The sequence below is a fragment of the Gymnodraco acuticeps genome, unplaced genomic scaffold (genome assembly GCF_902827175.1).
Source record: "Gymnodraco acuticeps unplaced genomic scaffold, fGymAcu1.1, whole genome shotgun sequence".
Lineage (NCBI taxonomy): Eukaryota > Metazoa > Chordata > Actinopteri > Perciformes > Bathydraconidae > Gymnodraco > Gymnodraco acuticeps.
In genome coordinates, this window is record NW_022991578.1 from 180212 (window position 1) to 205000 (window position 24789).

General features: G+C 41.4%; 1 protein-coding gene across 2 annotated transcripts in view; it reads right to left on the reverse strand.

The window, feature by feature from the left end:
- The window catches only part of olfml2a (olfactomedin-like 2A), a 27935-nt gene continuing 3146 nt past the window's right edge, over positions 1-24789 (reverse strand). The window contains exons 2-8 of one of the 2 annotated variants that reach the window (XM_034197595.1): positions 15113-15376; positions 14251-14358; positions 13389-13565; positions 12589-12835; positions 7108-7395; positions 6787-6972; positions 1-2274 (exon numbers count right to left, since the gene is read on the reverse strand). In XM_034197595.1, coding sequence (XP_034053486.1) covers positions 1670-2274; positions 6787-6972; positions 7108-7395; positions 12589-12835; positions 13389-13565; positions 14251-14358; positions 15113-15376 — 1875 coding nt within the window. In that variant the 3' untranslated portion in view covers positions 1-1669. The remainder of the gene's footprint in view (positions 2275-6786; positions 6973-7107; positions 7396-12588; positions 12836-13388; positions 13566-14250; positions 14359-15112; positions 15377-24789) is intronic. The other variant, XM_034197596.1, reaches the window with a different exon arrangement.

Below are 24789 nucleotides of genomic sequence, written 5' to 3' on the forward strand. Positions count from 1 at the left end.
GCTGGTTTCAAATATTGTTACATTTCATTACATTATTATTGATGTACAGTATAAAGACTTTGCAAATATACAAGTTATTTGTTTGAAATAAGCATGCCTTTTTATGGATAAACTTAACAAAACACTCCTTATAATTCAAGAACAAGCTAAATAAAGCCACACTATGTGTACTGTCAGAGTAAACTCAAGTCAAAAATGAAAACATGTAAGGTTTGTGGTGACTATTATTGAAGATAGGGCCGCTAATGGTACTGTGCATTGAGATCAAATTGTAACACAATCAATACTAACAACAAATGTAATGGTTATGCAGAACTATTAACAATGATGAAAGCTGCTGAAAGACCATATCAATTCAACAAGATGAATGGAAATTAGAAAAAAAGCAGTCTTAAGCTTAGAAACATGTGTCAAAACAACCCTAAAAGCAACTTCAATGTTAAAGACACAGGCAGCATCATGAGGCCGGAATAATAATCAGAAGTGGTTCATGATAAAAGTGCTTCTTGATAGGATGGAGTAGATGGCAAATGGAACAATAGTTTTACAAACAATTCTCAGAAGAAAAACTACTATAAAGGCAGAAATAATCTCATTGGTTGAGTTAAATGTTGGGAATTGAGAAAAATAACACTTTATGTGTAGAAATATTTTAAGCCCATTTGAAAGGTAGAAGACAACGGGGTATCTGATGTCACGTAGGGCACCGAAAGCACACTTTCATTACATGATCCACATTAGCTTTTTTCATTACTGCTGCACCATCACCGCACTATTCCTCATTGGCTTCCAGCTGACTAGGAACGTCCAATCGTATTCATGCACAGGTCTTCATGGAATCAGCATTGCCCGAGGCTTGGTGGCATAGTGACAACTCGCAGAACTGTGTAGCTTGCAAGGTACAGTATTAGCTGTCTATCTTATTGACGGTTCCTCTGACTACCATGGTTACAATTATGGTCACGAGAATAGCCCTTAGCCACTTTCAGACCGATAAATAAAAAGGGGTGAAATACAGATTCTAAGGAATATAACTTTCTCCACATTTGAGGTGAGCACTGCCAAGATGGTTGCAACTGAATACCAGCCCTGCTGTAGATGTTAAGGTTTCCTACCATTGACTTAACTAAGATATAAAGTCCATTTATGTTTTTATTTCAGGGGAGATTAATTATCCTTGGAAGGTCTTGTTGCTACTTGGATGCTTCCTGAAAGATCAGAGCATTTTATGCCCAATTTGGTCACTATGCTCATTCCTACACTCTATAGGGTTTGTGTTGTAACTCTGCTGTAAGACATTGAAAACAAAATACTGTAACTGTGTATAGCTATCTGTTAGTAAGTGTGCTAGTAAGCCAGCCTGCTGACATTTCATAAATGAACATACACAAAAAGATCTATGATAGTCAAAGATCTTCCCTATGAGCTTTAACTCAACCTGTGAGATTATTTTCACTGATCATTGTCCATTCTATTGACATAATGAATGTCCACATCCCAATACACATATAAGGCATGTATGTTTGGTACACTTTGAGGTCAGGTGTTTGAATAGCGTGCATCCTTAGTCCTGAGTCCAATGGGGCCGCTTCAAGGCTGTTAAATACTGAGCATCTTTCTTAGTAGGTGCAATACTGGCAGTCTGCAGTGATCTGTAGCACAGAGTAGCTCACGGGTCAACAAAGTTGACCCGATATGTCAGCTGATGGCCATTGTCCCAAGCATACAAAACCTTCTCCTTGGGGTTGTAGTCAATCTGGGTGGTGTAGGAGTACTCATTGGTGAAGTGCAGGCGTGGGATGGCCTCAGTGTTTGTGTGGGTGTCATAAGCATAGTTCACCTCTCCTTCCTTTTGGTTGTACACGTTGACGGCGTACAAGACACCACAGATAATGAAACAGTTTCCGTAGGAGTTCCGCTTGAGACCTGTCCTCCAGGTTGTTTCCTTTTTCAGTGACAGGTCTCCTGGATCCAGTTTACTGATGACTATCACCTCTTGTTGGTTGTAGTCATAGTCAACAGAGGGGTAGATCACCCACAGGCCGCTCTCGTCCACTGCAAAGTCAATGTCCGAATGACCCCTCCACTTCCAGGGGGTGGTGTCCTCGTAAACCACGTCGTGCAGCAGGGTCCAGGCCGCCACATATCGCATCCTCAGGTCATACTTGATGATGTTCTTGGTGAAGGCTCTGTTGTAGTAGAAGGCTCCATTGTAAACCACATGGCCTGTGCCTATCCAGTTGTAAGGCAGTTTGAAGAGGTTACTCCATCGGCCTAAAACAAACAAGAATATTAAATTAGCTTTACTCGTTTATCAAGCATGGGTAAAAACTAGGGCTGTCAGTCGATTAATCGAATGATTGTCCATAGTTAATCGCGATTAATCGCAAATTAATCGCACATTTTGTATCTGTTCTAAATGTACCTTAGAGAAATATTTTTCAAGTTTTTAATACTCTTATCAACATATGAGTGGACAAATATGCTTTATGCTAATGTTTATTATCATTTGAACAATGACAAATATTCTCATGAATATTAAACACAACAACCTCTGAACATTACAAATATTCGCCTCAATTCAACCTGGAACCTCTCTCATTCAATAGTGTGTGTGTGTGTGTGTGTGTGTGTGTGTGTGTGTGTGTGTGTGTGTGTGTGTGTGTGTGTGTGTGTGTGTGTGTGTGTGTGTGTGTGTGTGTGTGTGTGTGTGTGTGTGTGTGTGTGTGTGTGTGTGTGTCTGTGTGTCTGTGTGTGTGTGTGTGTGTGTGATGGATCGTTGGAGCTATGTGCAACTCAAGGCATATGCTCGAACGGGAGCTGCCTGGACGCTGTGTTCATGTTGCGCGCACTATCCGTGCTGAGTGTGCTGACTTTTCGTACAATGTCCCACTGTCTGGCTTCCTGCATAAAGTCAAGTGCTCGGCGCAATTGTCGGCGAAATGTCGCTCCTCTGTTTTCATTTAAACAGCTCCTTACATCTGTTAGCGCAGCTAGCTAGCACCAGATGCTAACAACAACAATGTACGTAAGGTCTCTCGCTCGCTCGGGCCACACATACACACACCCTCCCGGTCCTCCCAACAGCCAGTCGGTGCCTGCCGGTGAGCGTGGAAGTGTGGTCTGCCACAAGCGGGCGGCAGGAGCGGGGCTGTCAGCATCAGCTTGTAGATGGTATTTTAAACTCGATGCGCTCTGAAACTACGGGGCGGCCGAGGAAAAAAATACACATGCGTTAATCGCGTTAAAATAATTAGTGGCGTTAATTTTTTTTTGAGTTTTTAACGCGTTAACTTGACAGCCCTAGTAAAAACCCAATTATTTTTTGCCAATAAAAACATTCTGTTGCACAAAAAGGACCACTGTTACAGCTCTGATGCAATTGGCTCCACCATATCCAATAACTGCCATTGTGTAACTGTCTACAATCAGGAGTTTATGCTCCACTGTGGCTGCAGTGAAAAGATACACTGAAACATCAAACATTTGACTACCTCTGTTCTGTTCACTAATACCACCTTTGTTATCACCCTGAAACCAAATTGTCAAGACAACTACCATAACCTAGCTAGTTAACTAGTTAGGAGTGTAAATCAAACTTTTAGATATTTTAGCATTTATTCACATGTTGTTAAATTACACAATCTTTGCTGAAATCATAAAGTCTGCCATCATTTGATTAGATTTGATTAAATTCATGGTCCATCAATATGACATATAATCCTATGACCATTTAACACAATTAGTAATATATAACAATTAACCAAAAGTAACAAGTAGGGTAATAACAGTTGAGCCTCCCATTGTCAGACATAGCGAATATTCAATTTGCAATACATTGAATGAGCGTGGTCTCAGCCATGCAAACAGCCCTATTAACGCAACTATGAAAGGACATGCTAAACTGATGCTCAAATGCTCAGGTCGCAAGACTTGCAAATGACTTAACATGTTCTTATACCTCGAGATTGACTTGGACTTGCCACCAAAAATTGCTATTTTAATAAATTGAGCTTAAAATGAATTTTGTTTCCATAAAATTATAAAATTATTCAAGTGTTTGGTCAACTGCCAGCCATCCATAAGGATAATACTGTATATAGCAAACTGGTCATTGATGCAAATTGTTACACAGCTTATTTCAGAACTCAATTCTCTGCACTGGACACTTCAATCTCTGGAGGACCATGTTAAAAAAAACATTTTAATATGTTAAGGCATATGCTCTGTGTGTTTTAAGGCGTTCTATTGCTATATAAAAGCACTTTCTAACTCTGTTTGAAAGGTTTTCATAAATAAAGTTTAATATTGTTATAAGTTGGATACATTTTGCAATGTGTGTGCAAAGCATATAATATGCCTTTCAAAGCACCAATGGCAACGTTTGTACAATGCCAGACTGTGTCCACATCGGCTTCATGTGGCAGTGACACAGTTTGCTCAGGGGTTCACTCCAAAACAAACACCTTGTGTACTGTAGAAGTCATGTTCTAATCACATCCTATCTGCTATCCTAACCTTACAACCTCAGGAAGTGTGATTTAGATAATGATAATAAATGGAAAGCCCAGTGAAGGACAAAAACAACGTGCTGCAGAACACCCCCCATCCCCGTCCATAAGGCCAACCCACTCTTAATCCCTCTCCGCTGTGCTAAGGAAATGCTGGAGCACATGTCAGGGAACAGCAGGCCTCACCAAATAGCTAGTCATCCGCACACAGCTGTGAGCCCCCGCCCCGCAGGATGCCTCGCATGTAGGTGAATTTAGAAATCCCATTGTCCAAACACATCTAGATCAACAAGGCAGGTCCTACGAGGGAAGAGCTTCTTAACTCTCTAAAGCCCCTGTCACACTGTCCCGAAATTGACACCAGATGGACACACGATAGAGGAAATGTTCAAATTCGGCTCTGATCGTAACAACATCGGGCCATTCGTGAGGGCATCTTAAGCCATCGTAAGACCGCCGGTGGAGTTTCTCAGGCTCTGGCAGCAAAATCTTTGGCATGCCAAAAAATTGCCGAAGGACCTTGCGAAGGTTCATTTTCGTGTTACATTTGTGTGTCCATGTTGCCCTTCGTAAGGCCAGCGTGAGGGCATCTTGTCAAATCGTGTCATCTTCGTCTTTACTTCGTGTGATCATCGGTGATAGCGGGCATTTTTCGCTTCACGAAGACAATATGAAGGAAACAAGAAGCTGCCCAATTGTCTTAGGAAGGCAACACGACTACGTGAAGCCCTCGCAATGCCGTCGTGTAGCCATCGTATTATAGTGCGATGACATCGAGATTGCATTTATTGAACAACAAAATCATGTAAACAGATTATGTAAATAACCCAATTTGTGTTCTGTGAAACTGAAAAGGATATTACATTGTGTTTGTTACTTTCGTTGCAGTTGTGTGTCTTAAATGTAATTTAGGTTAACTTCCTGTTTTATTTAGATGCTTTTATTTTGAAGGCGAGTTTACGCTGTTGACAGGAAGTTGTTGTTGCTATGGAAATAACATGACGGAGATAAGTAATATCTTCTAATCTACATATAAAGACGGAGAAAGTAAAGAATAAAGTGTATGTTTAAATGTTAGCACCCCCCGAAGAGGCACAAGCTCTTACGTTGAGTCTGGATACATTCTAAATCATCAGTAAAGTCTACGACCATATTTTCCTGTGTGGTTCGGGTGCCATCGTGTGGCCTTCTTTAGGCATCGTACTTGCTTCGGCTGTTACTTGGCTGTTGACCAACTTCGGGGCCATCTTCGTGCGAAATTCACAATTCCATATTCGTGTGTCCATCTGGTGTCAATTCCGGGACAGTGTGACAGGGGCTAAAATCTTAGACTTACATTCCAACGATCATCAGTCTCACAGAGCTCATAGGATATTCACCATGAATCAATGTCATAAATGTATTTTTTTTTTAAACAACAACTATAGGCTACATTAAAACAGGACAACACCAGAGGTACCCTGTATGTTGTTTTCAGATGGATGGAAATACAGTATGTGTCTCTCTAAAAGGCTTAATGTCTGTCATTTTAATTAACCCAGGCTTACACTGTTAAGGACATGGTTATGTTTGATTGGAAAGCAAATGTTCCATTGCTTAGTCATGGCCTAAGGATGTTGTTCTAAGTGGATTAGATGGGGTTACACAGGAGTGTTTGAGTTGGTACAGTATTTTGAGTACTCATTGATCTACAAATAGAAATGAACTCTACTCTTGCAGCGAGTTAGGGAGCAGAAAAGAGAGCAGATGACAGAGTAGATAAAAGCACGCTGCAGCTTTAAATCCCAGTGTCCTGTTTTATTGAAAAGTCTTTCCCTTCATGTCTGTTTTTAGTTCCTGTTTTTGTGTGTTTTCCCAACTATTTTGTTTGTCTGTCCTGTCCTTATTATTTTCACCTGTTCCATTAGCCCTGCAACAACTTAACCTGCTGTACACTCAATCCCCTCTTTAGTTCTGCTTGTATTTGTTTCCTGGTTTTTGTTTAGTCTGTTGGAACCTTGTTTGTCGTACATTGGGAAGATCCTCTTCTGCCTTGCCCCTCCTTGCACCCCCTTGCCTTGCCGATAGGTTCCTGTCCCCTATGTTTGGGTCCACCCTGCTCCACTAACTGTGACAGCTACGTCAAAAACAGATGTTTTTTTTCATAGTTTGACCTTTGAAAGCAGAAAACCAAGGTCAATATTAAAATAATTAAAACTTTGGTTTAACAGTTGATCGTTTGTTGGCAGTTTATGGTGGGCCAATGGGAAAATGTAAGAAGGACTAATTGGAGCACCTTGTTTGAAGTTGTCCACATTGCGGAACTCAACCAAGTTGTTGCCATAGTAATAGTTAGTGACATAGATCTTGGAGTCTTTAGCCAGAGGGTCCTTCATCCAGGCTCCCTCATTACGCCCATAACTGTGCTGCTTCTCTGGCTGGTCAATGGATGCCAGAGTCCCTTCACAGCTTAGGATCTTCCCTGGAAGAAGCAAGCAGAACATTCTTATCAATTATTTATACAGTGACCTACACACTTTCCTGCTGCTAAATGTGCGTCTGTCATTGCTGCACAGATTGCAACATGATCCTGAGCTCCATCATATCTATCACATACCTGCTCTGTGGAGATTGGGCCGGCTGTTGTTGTTGGAGTTGTCCAGCACCAGCACAATAGTCGGAGCGGGTGCTTCAGATGCTGGAGTGCCAGGTGTGGTGACAGCAGTGGCTGTGGTGGTGCCAGTAGTTGTGGTGGTGGTACTTGCAGTGGTAGTGGGGGGAGCAGCAGTGGAGGCAGTGGGTCCGGCCGCAGTGGCCTCCAGGGTTTCCAGGACCATTTCAGCTCCTCCATCCTCTGACTGGTTCTCTGTGACGTGATGGGCTGTGTATGTTTTTGCAGAATGGTCTGGCGGAGGATGGGTAAAAAGACAGTCAGGCAAAGATAGAGAAGGAAACTGATTCAAAAAGAAGATCCATAAAAAATACAGCAGGTGGCAAAACAAGGTCAGACAGTCTGATAGAAGAGAGTAATAATGATCAAGCATTAATGGTTACATTAAGGCACTATAATGTGGTGCTCCTCAACAGCAGGATACATATTATGATGTGCTCTTTGCAGAGCACAGAAAACAATAACTTCCTTCCTCTTCTCTGAACTTCTTATCCTCTTTCCTTCCTCCCCCAGTCTGTTCTGCCTGTCTGCTCACTTAAACTGCTTTCCACACAATACTGAGTAATAGTTGTTGAGTACACCAACCTTTTATGATAGAAATGTATAGTACGGTCCCCAGCACATAGAAACTGCTGGATGCTAACTTGCATATGTTGGGCAGTTTGCACAGTTAGCACAAGATGTGTTTATTTAATGTAATGACTAGGGATGTAACGATACCAAAAACTCACGGTACGATAATATCGCGATAACAAGTCCACGGTACGGTATTTATCGCGATATTGAATAATAAATAAAAAATTAAAAAATACAATTTTTTTTACTCGGAAAATGTTTCTTTATTACATAATAAATCTGATTTGTACAGCATTTTAGTAGGATAGCAGTATTTTAAAGTGTCAAAAACAAAGTGACAGTAACAGACTGGAACAAGAAAACCAGTGTTTTTGTACCTACAGTATAGTACTACCAAACAAAGTAGGCATTTTCTTTGTGCCACTGCATCTCACAAATAAACAAGGACATTTAATAATCAGACCCTGCAATAAAATAAATCAAGTTTGACTTTAGTTTTTCAAGTAACTCAACTCAAACTCACTAGTCACTCACTCAGCATCACAGGTTTTTAGGAATATGAGAATGTCCACATTTCCAGGTATTTATAAGCTGGGATGTTTGGGCATTTACAATATCCCCTGCTCTGGAAAAAACTCTCTCGCTTGGTACTGATGTTGCTGGGACAGCAGTGGTCGCGGTAACCGAACATTTTATTTAACAATGATGGAAAGATCTGAAAGCAGTCTGTCATTTTGACAGATTAGAACAAACTCGGAACAGCGCCAAAGTTTCCCCGCAGCGAGGCTCTGCTGTTATGCCGTGTTATGCATGCCCTCCAAAAGGAAATGATATAGTTTCCAAACCGTACTTTGCCGTACATATCAACACATGTCTGGGAGGTTTTGCTATACGCTGTGTGCGCTCCCGCGAGGTGCATGCACACACGGCATAACACCGCCCCCCCCGTTGACAGTTCACGAGCGTGCTCGACGGGTTAGGGTTAGGGCTGTGCACCGTTATGGTGTAAATATAACCTATATACCAATTGGATCAAATATAAAAGTCAGCTGAATTAGTGTTGATACTGTAAGGAGACGTATTGTGTGAAGAGAAATGGAAGATGTTGTTTAATTGCTAATATGTTTATGATCCACGTCACGTATTCAGTTTTGGCGGCATTTCTTACAGTTTGTCAAAAGGTCTTCTCATCAGGGCTCGATAAATAAATGTCTACGGCAGATATGTAATATTTAATGCAGCCGAACCGTGTATTACAATGCCGTTATGTGATGACTTCCAAAGAGAAAAGCAAGAACACTCGGAATAAAGTATTATTTTATTTAAAAAATATATTTTTCCGATTTCATATGGGATAAACACCATATCCCAACATGCATTGCGGCTAAAACAATCGATGTTTTAGCCTATCAAAACCTCTGAAAAAAGAAAGGTGTCTCTCAGAATCGAAAGAGAAAAACCTATGGGAAAAACACAAAAGCATTGTACACAATTGAAACCAATACATGTTGTATAATTAACTAGGATAAACTGATGTTTTTTAGTGGATGAGTACTGCAGATATCACTGTTAAATCATTTGATCATTGGTTTTATTATGAAAACGTCGAGACCGGAAATACTGTTTTCAACCCGTAACTTTACATGGAGGCTGCCGCATACCTCAAATCATCTTCGTAATATCTATCAGACTATAGATCCTACATATCGACTGGACGTGGATTCTAAAAGTACAATATACACTTCTCGCTAGAAATCTAATCAAAAAGCGTTTTAATGGCCAAACTATCCTATAATTTAGGATTTTACAGAGAGGGTTATTTGTGAATAAACGACCATCTGTAACGTTTGTATTCAACAGGAGCACTAGAGGCCGACAACTTTATAACGTAATTATAGGACGTATTAAGCGCTTGAACAAACGACATATTTGGTCGTAATAATTGGGCCTGAACAATCGGCATATTTGGTCGTATGAGTTGGAGGACTTGTTGCATTTTTGACCCACTTATGGAAGCTTGGGGTAGTAATACAAAAACTACAATTTCTTAACATTTAAATTTAAAATGTGAATGGCATGATATCCAAAACATGTTTTTTGAGGAATAGCTGGAATATGAAATGATACAAAAATGTAATTACAAAGATACTTCAAGAAAACCACCTCACCGGGTCCAAAAACACCCACTTACTAAAGGTTAAAGGATTTGCACACGTCTGCCCTGTCTAAAACAAAAGGGCAGCCAGGGCTCCTGGTCCTTCTGTGCCTCCACAGCCTGGCTGCTCTCGAAGCGAGCAAAGCTGTCAGCTCATCTGGGAGAGATGCGCATGCATGCAGACACTCCCGCAGCACCCCCCGCTGCTCCTTTGTAGTCTGTCATTGTTCTTAGTCCCGCCCACATGTTCCGGGTGTTACAGGCTTTGAAGTCAGATTCCACCTTCTCTTTGTACTGTCTCTTTGCACTGCTGATTGCTCTCCGGAGTTCATACCTAGATTTCCTGAACTCCTCCAAATCTCCAGCTCTGTGCGCTATAGTGCGCGCTTTCAGCTTGCCGCGCACCTCGCTGTTTATCCAGGGCTTTTGATTAGGGAATGTTCGTACAGAAACCTTCAGTACCACGTCATCGATGCATTTCCCAATGTAGCAGATGACCGTGTGCGTGCGTGTGTTGATGTTGTTGTCCTCAATCACACTCCAATCCGTAGATGCAAAGCAATCCTTCAGTTCTGAATCTGACTCCACACTCCATCGCTGTACTGTCCTTGTTTCCGGTCTATGCTGTTTAAGTTTCTGCCTGTAAGCAGGCAGCAGCAGCAGCAGCAGCAGAACTTTCTTCATGTTGGCGGTGTTAAAGAAGTGAAGTCCAATTTTCTGATGGATAATATAAATGTTGTCAATGAAAACCATGACATGATAAATGATGATGAAGTTTTCAAACACAATGATTATCATCATTTATCAAAATAAATGATGATAATCAATGTGTTTGAAAGTTCCTGCCGTCCTCCTGCTTTTGCAATGTTATATTTCTACCAGAAGTGTAGTTGTGATACTTTTGCTTTTTTTGTTTAGTTTTAGGGTTTTATGCACGTGTGGTCAGCAGAGGGAGAGCCTGCTCTCCTGCTGCTGTCAGACAGGGCACATCACAGCAGCATCTTCCTCACACTGTACACTGAACACATGGACCTGATGAGGGAGGGAGTATCCTGGAACGTTTTACACAATTTAAGTGTTTTAAGATTATATTTTTTTATTGTACCTTTAAATAAATGTAACTCTACTTTCCCAATTAAAAAAAATATATAGTTATCTGCTAAAAGTGTTATCTCATTGTTTGAGTGTATCTGATGACTGTGTGGAGAGCAAATGAAGAGGACAGATTGTTCAGTTACCATGTGTGTTCGGTAAAGCAGACGGGACACACGTTGTACTTCCTTTGTTACTTTACTTTGACAAAGATCTAAAACCCCTTTAAACTATTAGGATACTGTGATGAAGATATTAAAGTATTTTTGAAGGACCGTGCCAGTTAATGAACTGAACAAAGGAACATTGTATGTGCTTTTTCATCATTTTAATGGGACAGTTCATCCTAAAATAACATATTTCTACAGCATCACCGCACAGGAGAGTGTATATTTTAAACCTGCACTCTATTTGCATGGTAATGTGAAGGTTTTCAGACTGGACAATGACCTCTGCAAACTCCTGATTGGCTACAGTACAAATGCCTCAGTCTGAATGTCACAGTCCCTGTTGTTAAAAGTCTCTTTCCTAGATGCCTTCATAGTTAAACTGTTAACAGGTGGCGCTATAGGTCAAAAAGTGTTTGTTAGAATGTACTCTTTTTCTTCTGCTTCCACTGGTTACAGTCAAAGTGATAGGTCAAATAGAATAATAGATGAACTCAAAATCAGCTGCTCCAGAACGCTGTGCAGCTAAACCAACCAGTCAAATATATGACACTGAAACTAAGTTTGAAAAGAGGCATTTCAGGAAAAAAAACGAAAAAACATGAAGATGTGCGAATCTTCCCTGGGTGAATCAGAGTTCCTGCATCCTGCTCTTTGCCGGAGATTATGGAAATGCAGCCGCCTGGTTTCAGTGATTTGACAAGGGTGGCTGGGCCCTCTGAGGTCACACACGGCAGAACACGCGCTCTGACAGCGTGTTGTGCTTGTGCCCGGTGCAGACGCAGCATACCTATTCACTCAACTAGACTTAAAGAGGATTGGAAGGAGTCAGGAAATGTTTTCTCTGCGATGGTGAGGGTCCCTAGACACTGAAGCCGAGGCATGTCATGGACATGGCAGCACTCCTTTGAGACAGCATTCCACCAGCTCCAGGTATTTTGTCAATGCAAAGATTTGAATTTGCGCTCCCATTCAGGGAGCGCAAATTCAAATTCTAACCCTAAACCAGAAATACAATCCTACGCTAACTACATTAGCTCTGCGAAAAACCTTAAATCTTTTGAGGGGACCTAGTGTGCACACAGCCATGGATTCCTTATTTTATTGCATGAGCTTCAGTGTCAAGTTTGCAACACAATAACAGCCCTATCTCACGCTTGTGTAAAACAAAATTGTCAGGAAAGCTTTATATTGTCCTCTAAATCCAGCTAATTATGATCTTGGCTCTTCGACTGGAAGGCTGCTGCCTGATCCAGCAAAGTCTCATGTTGCGTTGGATTACATTGCTGAAGAAACCAATTTTGACCCTTTTCAACACCAACAGAGGATCACACACAATGATCACACACAGATGGAAGCGCAAACTTAGAGCAAAATGTTTGCTTTAGCTTTTTTTTTATGAACACACCACTATGCTTGGAGAAGTGAAAATCCCACCTCCTCTGTGCTCATCGTCGTCACTCTTGGCGGCCTTGTAGTATGTGATGCCCCTCACCACGCCGGGCTGGTGGCCAACCACCTTGGCTTTTGCTGTAGGGTCAGGCTTGGCCGGCTTCCCAGGTTTAATGACCTCTTTCTTGGGTTTTACGACCTTTGCTTTGGGTGGTTTGGCTGAAAGTTTGGCCGCAGGGTTCTTTTTGTTAGGAATTTTTACAGCCTCCTTGGTTCTCTCTTCATTAGTATCCTGCAAACATGACATTCTGGTTATATCACAACACCTGGTAATATTGGCCTGTGGGTCTTATCTGCTGACCATGCTTATTCAAAAAGGGTGGGGTTAGATAGTATACCTACAATGTTTGTCAGAGATGTTAATAAGTATTTAATGTAGCGAGTCCCTGGGACGCATAAGTGGTCATATGAGTTGGTCACCAATAAAATGGGCATTAAACTTAATTTGATTGGTTATTTTGAAAATGTAAAACCTGAATTTGCAAAACATTATAAAAATCAATATATAGCAATGTAAGACATGTTATTTGCAGAATCTCCAAGGGACATTTAAAGTATGATCAAATCCATTCAAATTTGAGTAAGATTTGTTATGTTTTTCTGTCACTCCTTGAGATTGAATTCTAGGTTTAAGGTTCAAGGCTTTTATTTGTCATACGTACATAGCTACAGTGTAATTATGTCGATTAAAATCTTAGGTCACTGGCTCCTCCAACAGTGCAACACAATAAAACTGAAAAACTGAAAAAAAAGTGAAATAGTGAAAGAATTGTGTTTCTTGGAACCTGTGCTTTGGTCTCTGAGGAGTCCTTCTGCAGCAGCTGCAGGCTGAGGCTGGAGATGTCCTTCTTGATGCTCATCATAACGTTGGAGTAGTTCTCGTATCTCTTAAAGTGGTTGGTGAGGCTCATCATGCTGTCTCGAACAAATTCATTGTCTCGTGTAAGGTTTGTCTTGATTGTCTGAAAGATAACATCATAAAAGCAATTGCAATATGTTATGTAACATAGGCTTGTATGCAGAGTCACAAGAAATACCTCTCAATATGTCTCCTCCCAATCCTTTCAGCATAATGATGTGAAGAATAGGCGCTTTCACCTGTACTTTTCACAGGAATAGTTACCGCAACTTTTCCCCGGAACTTTTATTTCCTGGAAATATCTAGTAATTCGCGTTCACACCGGAATAAGTCGCTGAGGGTGCTGCTGGGAGCCAGTCCCCGGCCGGAAGTTGGGGACTGGCTCCCAGCAGCTTCTACTGAAGCCTTCCGAGTAAATCGCCAGAAGCGCCGACACCTCCTCATCACTCCACCGCTCCCATGTTTTCTTTTGTGTTGCCATAAGTCAGTCTCTCTCCGTTGGTGCGCTGGGCTAATGCTAATAATAAATAAAAAGCAAATAAAATGGCGGCTTCACAAAAACCTTTCAGAGTTTTACGGGCCGTGGTTTGCAATTCGCCTAGCCAATCAAAAATGTGAACCTTTTTTCTACCAGGAAAGTCCCTGCTCTCTAGCAGGGACTAAAATGGGGTGAAAAGGTTCGCAAAAAAGTTCTAGTTCCAGATATTTTTGGTGTGAACGCAAAATAACTATCGGAACTATTCCTGGGAAAAGTACTCCGGTGTGAAAGCGCCTAATCGGTTGCCTACCTCTTCTAGGGTGTTCATTTGAGACACCACCTTGTTGATGTAGGAGTGAATCTTCATTAGATCCATGCTGTAAAGTGTTCCCTCCAGGAGGTCCACCATGGATTGGAGCTGGTCATTCATGCAATAAAAGGAAAAGAAGTAGCATTATTCACCTTCTCCTGAACACAGAGCTGACATCTTTATGTGCCTCTGTGTAACTGTAGTAATAGCCAAAGTGCCCTCAAAAACATTTGCTCTGATCACTTATTGACATCCACTCCAGTGTTCTCAGTCTGGGGCTCATTCAGAGTCTATGTTAATTATTTGTGTATGTATTGGCTCAATCTATAGTTTAAAGTGGAGACTGACATCTGGAACTGCCTTCTGTTTCATATGGTACATAGCGTGCTTCTCCTGCCTGTGAAACATGAAAGTGTGTTTTAGGTTTGTGAATGCTCACGTGCTCACAAAAGCTGTTAATTGACACACAACTATAGCCAGTTCACAGAGCTGAAGTACGACCTTTAATGCTTTTAAGCCTTGTACTTTCAAGCACTAACCCCAACCCTAACAACATATATGTATTTATTAAAGATTATTATATCAATTATACTAATTTGTATTAATTAGTTTACTGCAGAACTGAAATAGAGGTATGAAAGTGGTACTCGGGATCTTTGTGGCTTTAAAAATGTCTTCTTATTAAAACCCCTTTATCTTATGACTAAGTCAGAAAATGGTAATTTAACTATTTAAATAGTTTATTTTATGTAAGATGGAATTGTCTATCTTGTCGAAAGAAATGCTGTCCATCGTCCATCAGAAAGATGGTATGATCAGATAGATGTTGTACTTAGAGCAGATTTGAGTTTCATGTCACCACCTTCAGTAACTCGGGGGCCTGTTTCTTCAGCTTCTCCATCTTCCACTCGTTCTCACAGGGGTTGAGGGAGGACGAGGGGGCCGTGCACGAGCACTTACAGTCGGATCCGGAGCTGACTGTCTCCACGGTGTAGTAGTCCTCCACACGCACACTGCCGCTCCGCAGCCGCTGGCAGGCATCCCTGCTCAGAGGGCGCATGATGCACTTGCAGCGACAGTCTGAGCCCTCTGACGTCATCCGGACCGGCTCCGTCTCCCCAAAGATCTACAAGACACAATGATCTATTTTCAAATCCAAAGATACTTTTTTATTTTAGCCCTTTCTTGTGCTGTCTCTATAATCGCCATTTTGTGTTCACTAATGGCGCTTTTCCACTGCAGCACGTAGCACGGTTTGAGCAGACTTTTCCACTAGGGGTAGTTCCGGCTCAGGGCTACTTTTTCACCTTTATTATGGCCCTCCAAAATCGAGATTCTTACCGGGCCAACAACCGGTCTAAATATGCTAAACTAGTGACGTAGACACTCTCGACTGGTGATTGGTCAGAGAGAATCGTCACAATCGTTGCACGAGATAATCCTACCAAAACATCAGCCGTTAGCTGTTAGCACTCAGAGCTCACAGCTCCTCATATCTGTTCAGAAACTAGACACAAGTTAAACATGTACAAACCACAGACTGTCTGTGTCATGGCGAATACAGTCGCTGCTTTATTTATGTCTGTAGGCCGTTGTTGTGAGTGTGGACGGAGCATATACAACGTTAGCTTAGCCTGATCGATCCAATCTCCATTCTGAAAACAAGCATTTTAAAAGGTTTTTCGCCTGCCGTCTTGTCTGCAGACTTGTCAAAGAATTAATTCATGTTTTTTTACTAACTGGTGTCAGTATGTTGTTACTTAAGTTGTTGCATATATCAAGCGACGCTTGCAGAATTTTTGAAAACAGAGGAGCTACAGAAATGGCAAAAAAAAGCTTTTACGCAACGTCGCTCCTCCCCGCCGAACAGCCGATCGCGAATAGTGAAGTATCTCTTTAATGAATGAAATGGAAATGTATTTTTATTGTGGCTTTGTAAGAATTAAACAGACCAAATTGGATATCAATGACATTGATTGCATGTATCCAAACTCATAACATGTCACTCCATTAGGCTAACCTCTGCTGGACTTCAAATACATTTTTATTGGAGGGAAACAAAGGCAAGGGAGATCTTGAAAGTAGCCACAAGCTTCCTGTTGCATGATAGCATTAGCAGGTGTGACTTAGGCCCAATCCCAAACCACTCCCTCGACCCTACCCCTCCGTGATGGAGTGAACTCCGTCTGTAGCCACACTCGCAGCTCAACGAGGCTCCCTCCTGTCAGATGGAGGGAGTAAACACAGCAGCAAGCTTTGGGACGGCCTCCCCTCTCTCCGGCAGAAACAGGAAATGCCTTATCTGTATGTAACAACGGTTTCAAATCAGCATCTCTTAGACAAAAAGTTTAAATGAATAACTCAAATAAAACTCCAAACATCTTTCATTGTGTTTCAAAGCTCTTTTAGTTTTAAACCTGATGTTTATAAGCTTCTTAGTTTCTGCAACGGTCTGTAAATATACACAACTTTATAATAAAATGCACACATTTACCTTTTTCTAGACTAAACACAGGTTTGATCCTAAGTTAAAAACATATGAGGTTATCATGAGGTTGTTAACATCGCAGTTTATCAGTGGATGTTTGCTGGAACTACTTGTAAACAGCGTGTTTCCTGACGGAACAGCGTGACTCCAGTCAGGTAGAGACCAGTCTCAAGTCAGCACCGCTGCAGACTCGCTGTTTGAGGGCTTGATAGCCCACTCCCCCTCCACACCGCTCCACACTTGTTGCTTTGGAACAGCCCTCAATATGGCGGACCCTCCGCGTGAACTCGCAAACGGAGGGGTAGGGTGTAGGGGGCGGTTTGGGAATGGGCCTAAAAGGAGAGCCTCAGAGAACAACATCACAGGCGCATAACCGTGGATGATGACGGAGCTTTGGCAGGCCATGCTCATGACTTCCTAAATAAACAGGAAGCAATGCATGGCAGCCTGAGCAGACATTCCACATTCACCCTATGAGACAATTGCAAGCTAGCATACAGTGGACATAGCTTCATACCTGCCAACCCTACCGATTTGGGCGGTAGTCTACCGCTTTTGACATGTTTCTACCGCCTACCGACTTAGCTGGCTTTCCCTACCGAATTTCAATCTTCCCAAACTATAACAAATCAAAATGACACTCCAAAGACACTGGACTCGACTTTTGGCGGACACCGTTTGCAGCGTGTCTGTGATCCCATCATACAAACAGTCCTCTGTGTTTCTGAAAGAGAAACAACGTGCAGACCGGGGGTAACGAGGAAAAGCAGCGTTACCCCGGGGCTGATGGGTAATCACTCCCAAATGAGTTTAAGGGAACAGAGACGAGGCATTTGAGTCCTGCAGGATTTCCCCATTAATATCAGTGTCTCGAAAACACATGTTGGCGACTGAAAGACATCCAGTGAAGCATCCTTCCTTCCATGAAGCATCCTTCACCTACAGTGTCTCAACTGAAAGAGGACCACAAACACACACAAAATATAATACAATTGTGAGATTTGGGGATATTTATCTGCCATTCTTTCACTTTTTCTGACATGTTCAACACCAAACATGTCGTTAATGTCTCTGTTTAGTGAACTACAGCAATCTGAAAGCCTGTATTATTTATATCACACTTTATCAGTAGAAACATGCAGGAAATGACTTTTTTAATGCAGTATTTTCTGATTTATGGCGCAACACAGATATTTCGCTCTGTGCAAACCTTTGACTCTAATATGTCAACAACATGAAACAAGAATATGAACCTGGCTTTATCCAATGTTCACACAGGAGTTCTACATCCTGACACATCCTTCATCTACACTGTCTCAACTGAAAGAGGACCAGAAACACATTACAAATATAATACAATGTGGAGACTTTGGGATATTTATCTCCCATTCTTTTACTTTTCGGGCATTTTACAGACCAGACATGTCGTTGATGTCACTGTTTACCAAACTACCACTTTTTCTGAAAAATGCATAAAATGCATAAAACCCTATATGTTAAATACATGGTTTATACATGTAATTACTGGGGTTCCATTTCTTCTGATTACCTAGTTTGGGCGTGCACATTTGCCGCGCGCAAACCTACCTCTTTTGGATTTGGAAAGGTTGGCATGTATGTAGCTTGCATACAGAAATTCAACTAGACAGATTAACTGTAAATGTTATTCATGTTCATATTATATATAAATATGTACAGATGGTGATGCTGGGACGGCGGACTGAGGCTTGCTGAGTACTTCACTTTGTCTCCTTCATTTCACTGGAGTGGGTGAGTTAGTTTAAGGGAACTAAATCTTGGTTGGATTTGTTAATTATTTTCTAACAGTTGTGTTCTTTACAATGGTGTTCAGACTGAAAGCAAAACCACATTTTAGATGTATTTGATGTCAATGTGTCTATTTTAACATTTATTTTAACTTTATGTTTTTAACTTTATAACTTGCATAGGAGAATCAAAACAGAGAGAACTGAGTTTTCATCTGCTGAGATCAGTCTGAGCTGTCACTCAAACACAGCACAGGCTGTGCAAACACACATGGACTACTGTAGCTTGCTAAATGGCTAGTTAGCAGGTTTGGGCAAATAAACTGGGATTTCAAAAGCACTTAGGTGGTCAAATTTGCACAAATGACGCAGGGTTAGAATGTGCTTTGTGCTGTGTCCAAGCAGCAACCTCCGGGTCCAGGTGAAAGCAATATAGAAGTGCCCTAATCCTGCATAATGCATTAACCCTTTCACAGTGTGATTACACCTTAAGAAAGACAACTGTAACATTTGGCTCGTTTTGTTTTGCTCCACCCTTTTCATGGCAGTGAAAAACCAAGATGGTTACTGCTAAAAGCTGGCGAGGGCCAAAATCCCAGACTGAAGGCTTTATAATCATGGACCACCAAACAATAAGTGATGTCATGGTGACAACCACTTCCTTTATTATGGTCTGATCACATCAAAAATATGTGTGGTTCATATCCATATTGCTATTGAATTGCCACTGATAGGAAGGCCTAATGTTGAAACCCTAACCCTAAACCAAATGGAGCAGAGACCATGTCAGTCATAGCCCATGTGTCCCACCCAGGCACGTGCACACATAGACATCAAAGTGGACTTGAGCCCATGCCCTTTTTCTTCCTCCAGAGAAAGTGCCCTTTTTTCCCCCTTATTTTTTTTATAAATGAATATACAATATATCTACTGCTGTTCACGCACAGTTTCCCTTTCCAAAAATATATTGATTGAATACAAAATTAAAATATCAGGTTGGGAGATTAGACTGTGAAGCTCCGATGCTCTCTCTACCCTCCCTCCCTCTACGTCTCCTGCACAGTGGTGCGGACATCGGCAGTCACTTCAGACAGACAGGTAGCAGCACCTCCCACTTTACAGTAGGCTATGCCGGCTTTTCTTGGCTTGTCTGAAGGTGAGTGGTGATGAACAAGTGACTAAACTGCCAGTGCCTCGAGTTTACAGCTAATTAGCTAAAAGACAATAACAAATATAGTTAACTGTGGTTTGGCTACTAGCCAATGGATAAGTTAGCTCAAGGTTTAGCTAAGACAATTTATCATGGGCATACAGGCTAATGTAGGTGGGGTAGGTAAGTTTGAGAAACCGGCTCGAGATACACTTGTTGTTATATTCCATGGAATGCTCTTAACATCCCGATAGCAATGAATATCTGAAGTGCTTTGACAAAAAATCCATAAAAAAACGTCATCTGTGGAAGCTGTAGTACTGTAAAAAGCACGACCAATCATCTGAGCCGGCCCGGCTAAAGTAACTGGATGGCCTGTCAGCCTTCTATCTCTGCACAAACTTATCTCGTGCCCTCATTGGTCGTGTGCGCGTTCGTGTGTGTTGGAGGAGGGGCTCTGTGAGGAAGTGGCAGATTTCTTCCGGCTGTGTCTTTTCAAATTCTAGCGATCTCGAGCTGGTTTCTCCAAAATTACCTACCCCACCTTTAAGGGGAGACACTTAAAGTGAATACAGTAAAATGTGTATCTAATAACGTCATCACAATCGCCACATTGATATGCAAATTAGGCGTTAACTAGGCCTAATTAAAATGCGCTAATTTGCATGCAGTTACCAAGGCATTGCAGGTGAAAAGGGTCAAACAAAAAAACATATCACCTCGCAACTTCCCCAGATAGTTACTTACGTCAAGTCAGTATTTTCCCCTGAAATGTTATGTTTAAATGCAGATTAGCTTTAAATCTATAGATTAATTCAGACATGTTAGTAAAACGAACACCATTTATATGGGTTTCTTGGAAGTTTTATTTCCATTAGAGTGAAAGAAAACATTGAAGCAAAATAGACCAAAATAACAATGAAAAAACGATCTTTTGCCTGAAATGTCCTTAAACAGTAACTTCATCATTTTTATTGTTGGCTGCTCATTTAATAACTATTAATTGTACTAGTTTGTTGTCTGCTCTTGTGCGTAGTGAATACTAAAGAAGGTCATTGTCTCCGTGTTAGCTGATTATTTTGTAGAATTCTGTTGAGTATTAAACAATTGCGTGAGTGTGAGGGTATTCAAATAAATTGGTCAGTAAGTCAGAGATGTGCAACTATATTTAACTTTTTGTTTTAAAACACTTTTTTATAAATGATTATGGGAAGTGCCCTTTTTCTCACATGAGCACCCGCCCCCCAAAATCTCTGTGCACGTGCCTGGTCCCACCTGACCCAAGGATGGCCACACAGGTCTGTAAGCACCCTTCTTTCTAACTCAAATCCTACAGACTATTTCATCTTCAATCTTATAGTCTTCAGCCCTAACCTACGCTGACTCATGTGACATCCATTAAAGGTCACCTATTATGCAAAATCCACTTTTTCATGTCTTTTATACATAAGTAATGCTCCCCTCTGTGGAAAGAGACTCTGAAAGTTCCAGGAACAAAGATTCTCTCTCTTTTTGTCCTGATCCATTTATATAAAAACCTGTCTGAAAATGACCTGAATCTCCTCCTAGAGCACCATTGAGTTCTTTGTAACCAAATGTCTCGCAGAGGGGCGTGGGGAGGGGCTCCTTATTTTCATCTAAAGTAACAGACAGAGAATCAGCACTTTGGAAACAGGGCTGAAACAGAGGGGATTATGGGATGCTGCAATGATCTGTTTGGTGTTTCAGCCAATCAGAGACAGGCTCTGGATATATCTGAGACCTGTGATATATTGATGAGAAACAGTATAATAGGGGACCTTTAAGGCAATGTATCAGCGTCTCACGGCTCCTTCCGGTTATACAACCTTTTTCCCAAATGCAGTATAGTCCCCAACACCTGGAAATGTTCTCTTATATGTACGATCAGTGGAGCTCCCCTTTAAAGCCTCCCTGTAATAAAAACTTGTTTGACCATTTTGCACCAAAACGGAGACTCTGCCTTTTTAAGGTTTCATCTTCTGGATTGTATTTCAATTGTTTGTAACGCAGGACATTTTATTTGACAAAGGCTCAATTGAAAATACAAGACTCTGATGTATGACTATACTGCATGTTGAATGTCCATATTCTCGCAGCTTTTATAGTACTAAAGTATCTCACGATACATTGTACTTTAATTGCACTATTCATAGCACTGCTTGAGGTTCTCCCTGCCATCACTCATGTGTTCAGCATGTGTGTTGTTTTGGAGTAGACACTGCTGGATCATGTGTTGGAGGAGGTCTAGACTGTCATCTCTCCCTGCTGAGATTAAGGGACCTGTGCAGGATGGGCGCACATGTGGTATCACTTTTTTTCAGCGATGGAGATCAGGACAGAGATTCTTCATCGATGATCAGTGTTCCTGTCCTCATGTGACTGAAGTTAGTTGTAGTACTCTCAGCATATGAAGAAAACATTTGTAGAAACTCTGGTGAAAGATTTACTGAGAACGCATGCGATGAAAATAATCAACCTTATAAACCAAACTCTTGCATTTCTCATCTCTCCAAATGTGTAGAGGTGGAAGTGGTGGGGGCTCATTAGTGAAGGAATGCAGGCTGAGTGATGGGGGAAGATGTGGAGGGGGGGTCTGATATAGGGCAGGACTCCTGTGTGCAGAGCCGGGCCAATCCTGACCCATGTCAAGCAAAAAGGCACCAGGTTGACAAATCCTACAGCCACATGAAAACAGAGTGGATTAGCAGATTAAATGTCTTCAGCTATGCTGCCCTGCTCTAACACAGACTGCTGCATAGAAACTGCTTCAGTTGCTTTAAGTAGAAGAAGTCAGAGAAATTCCATTCAAGTAAAGAAGTTACTAAATAATTGCCATGAAGGCTTTAACTGCAGGAGGAAGATTTTTCAGCGTCATATCATGAAAAATCTGAATCATTCTGCCAGTCAGAGCAGCTTCCGCCTCCTCCTGTCAAATCATATGTGCTGATATGCCTAACGGACCATACAACATCCCATGCCGAGCTGACCTACCAGCATGAGACCAGGCAACACAATTAAGAGTGCTAATAATTAAGAGTACAGAGTATTTAACGCATGCTTTGAGCTTTGAGTCTTTGGCTTTGACCTCTCAAGTGCAGTCAAGTTTCAGGTCAAAAATAACACAGCTTAAACATGAACTCATGTCTGCACAATGTGAGTGAAAGAGCTGCAGAGAGCCCTATTAGATCAACCATTGCAGCCTTTAACAGCTAACACAGCCTGACAGTGATGAAGTGAACCCCCAATTGTGTTCAGGATTGCTAAAAACACAAGATGTGATACACAATGGATGGTGTTAGCATCAGAGTCAATGTTTCAGTTGCACTGGCCTGTTGTATCTGCAGGCTTGTTAATATAAACACGGATATCCTCAGTGCTTTGCCAGCTGGGCAGATCACCGGGACCTCTGCAGGTCTCCTGTAGCTTAAGGTTCAGCTGCATGTTCAACAAATAATAATGCTCTGATCCCTGTAATGACCTGTGGCAAATTCAACTGTTTTCCTACAAATGCACCCAAAGGCACCATGAATAGCAATTTACATCAGTCTTAAGCCAAGCTTGTGTTTTTAAAGGTTGGACTATTTCTTTAAAATCCACATCATCTCCTGTCTGAGGCACTTAAGACCAAATCCAGGGTCCACATTCCAGTCCAAAGAGTCCGTCTGATTTTTAATCTAATTAGCGAAGCTAATGATAAACTTACTGTGCCACTGTGAAGATAAACTTAGTACAAAGGGGGGATTCTATGAAGCCTGCAGTCTGGAGATGAAGCATGAGGTCGGCAGACTAGAAACCACCACTCTGACATTAGCATGGGGGTGTTAATTAGCTGAACACAAAGTGTATCAAGCACTCGTTGCTTTTGTGGGTACACATGCACATTCCTGATGGTCTGTTTGAGTGCTGGACACTGAAGTCTTCAGTCCTTACATCGCCTGAGATGCTATATGACATTACTGTTATATTCTGCTTTACTCAAATGTGAAAGTTCCTCTTCAGCCACAGCGACATTTAAGAACTCTGGGAAACATTTATACATGATTTTGACACACTTCTACTTATTTCCCATCAATCAAATGATCAGTATGTGTTGAGGCTGAACATCTTCTGAAAGCAAACATACAAATCAAGCTGTCAATATGGCTCCTTAATAAAACCCACATGCTATAAAAATCCATTCACAAAGAGACACTTTCCTAATTAGTAATGTGTGTCTGGTGACCTCAACAATGAATGGAATGATAGATGTTCCCAATGTGTTTTCCCCCCGAGATTTGCTACAGCAGATGTTTTTACGAGATGTTAAAAAGCTGCAGAGTTTACTCACTGAAAGATACTGTACTCCGCTAATTGCGCAGATAAAAACATTCATTATTAAACATTTTCGGCCAAAAAGTCTGTGTTCAGTCTTTGTAGCTGCTGGTGGTATGGTTTGTATTCATCATATTAATACAAACACACAAGTCCTCTCGCAGCACGAAAGCCAATAATGTTATATCCTAGGAAAATATTTATTTAAGATTAGGGAAGGCTAGTTAAGGTTAACAAAAGTCTATGATGGGATGCAAGCTCCCTAACACTCATCACACCCTTACTCACCGCGGTGCTGCATATAGATTACACAACTTCCTGCATTGACACAGCATGTTGGAATGTTCTGAGTATTGAAGAGACCCATTTGCATGAGTTTATAGGTGTTCACTGTATGTGCACAACATGTATTTGAGTTTTTTTTCACTTATCTCTGTGTCCTCGGTTTATGCATCCATGTGTGTGAGAAAACAAAAGGACACACAACCATAAAAGGTTATGGTCCGCAGGGAGAGATTTCCTGATCACATGACCACAACTAGCCTACGTGAAGGCATAGGGGCCGGAGAAAAACGAAGGCCAATGATTTGTTAACATGAGCCTGTGATATAAAGAAGGCTTTTTTGTTATGGCTTGTGATAACATTATTGGGGACATCTGATAGGCATGTACATCCACTTGTACTTTTCTATGGGTTGCACTGTTCAAAAAGTGCAGCTTTTTAAAAAATTATTATTATACAGCACACTTGTGGTTTTGGCATCCATGTAATATAATCGATGAAATGGTGGGTCTTTTAATTA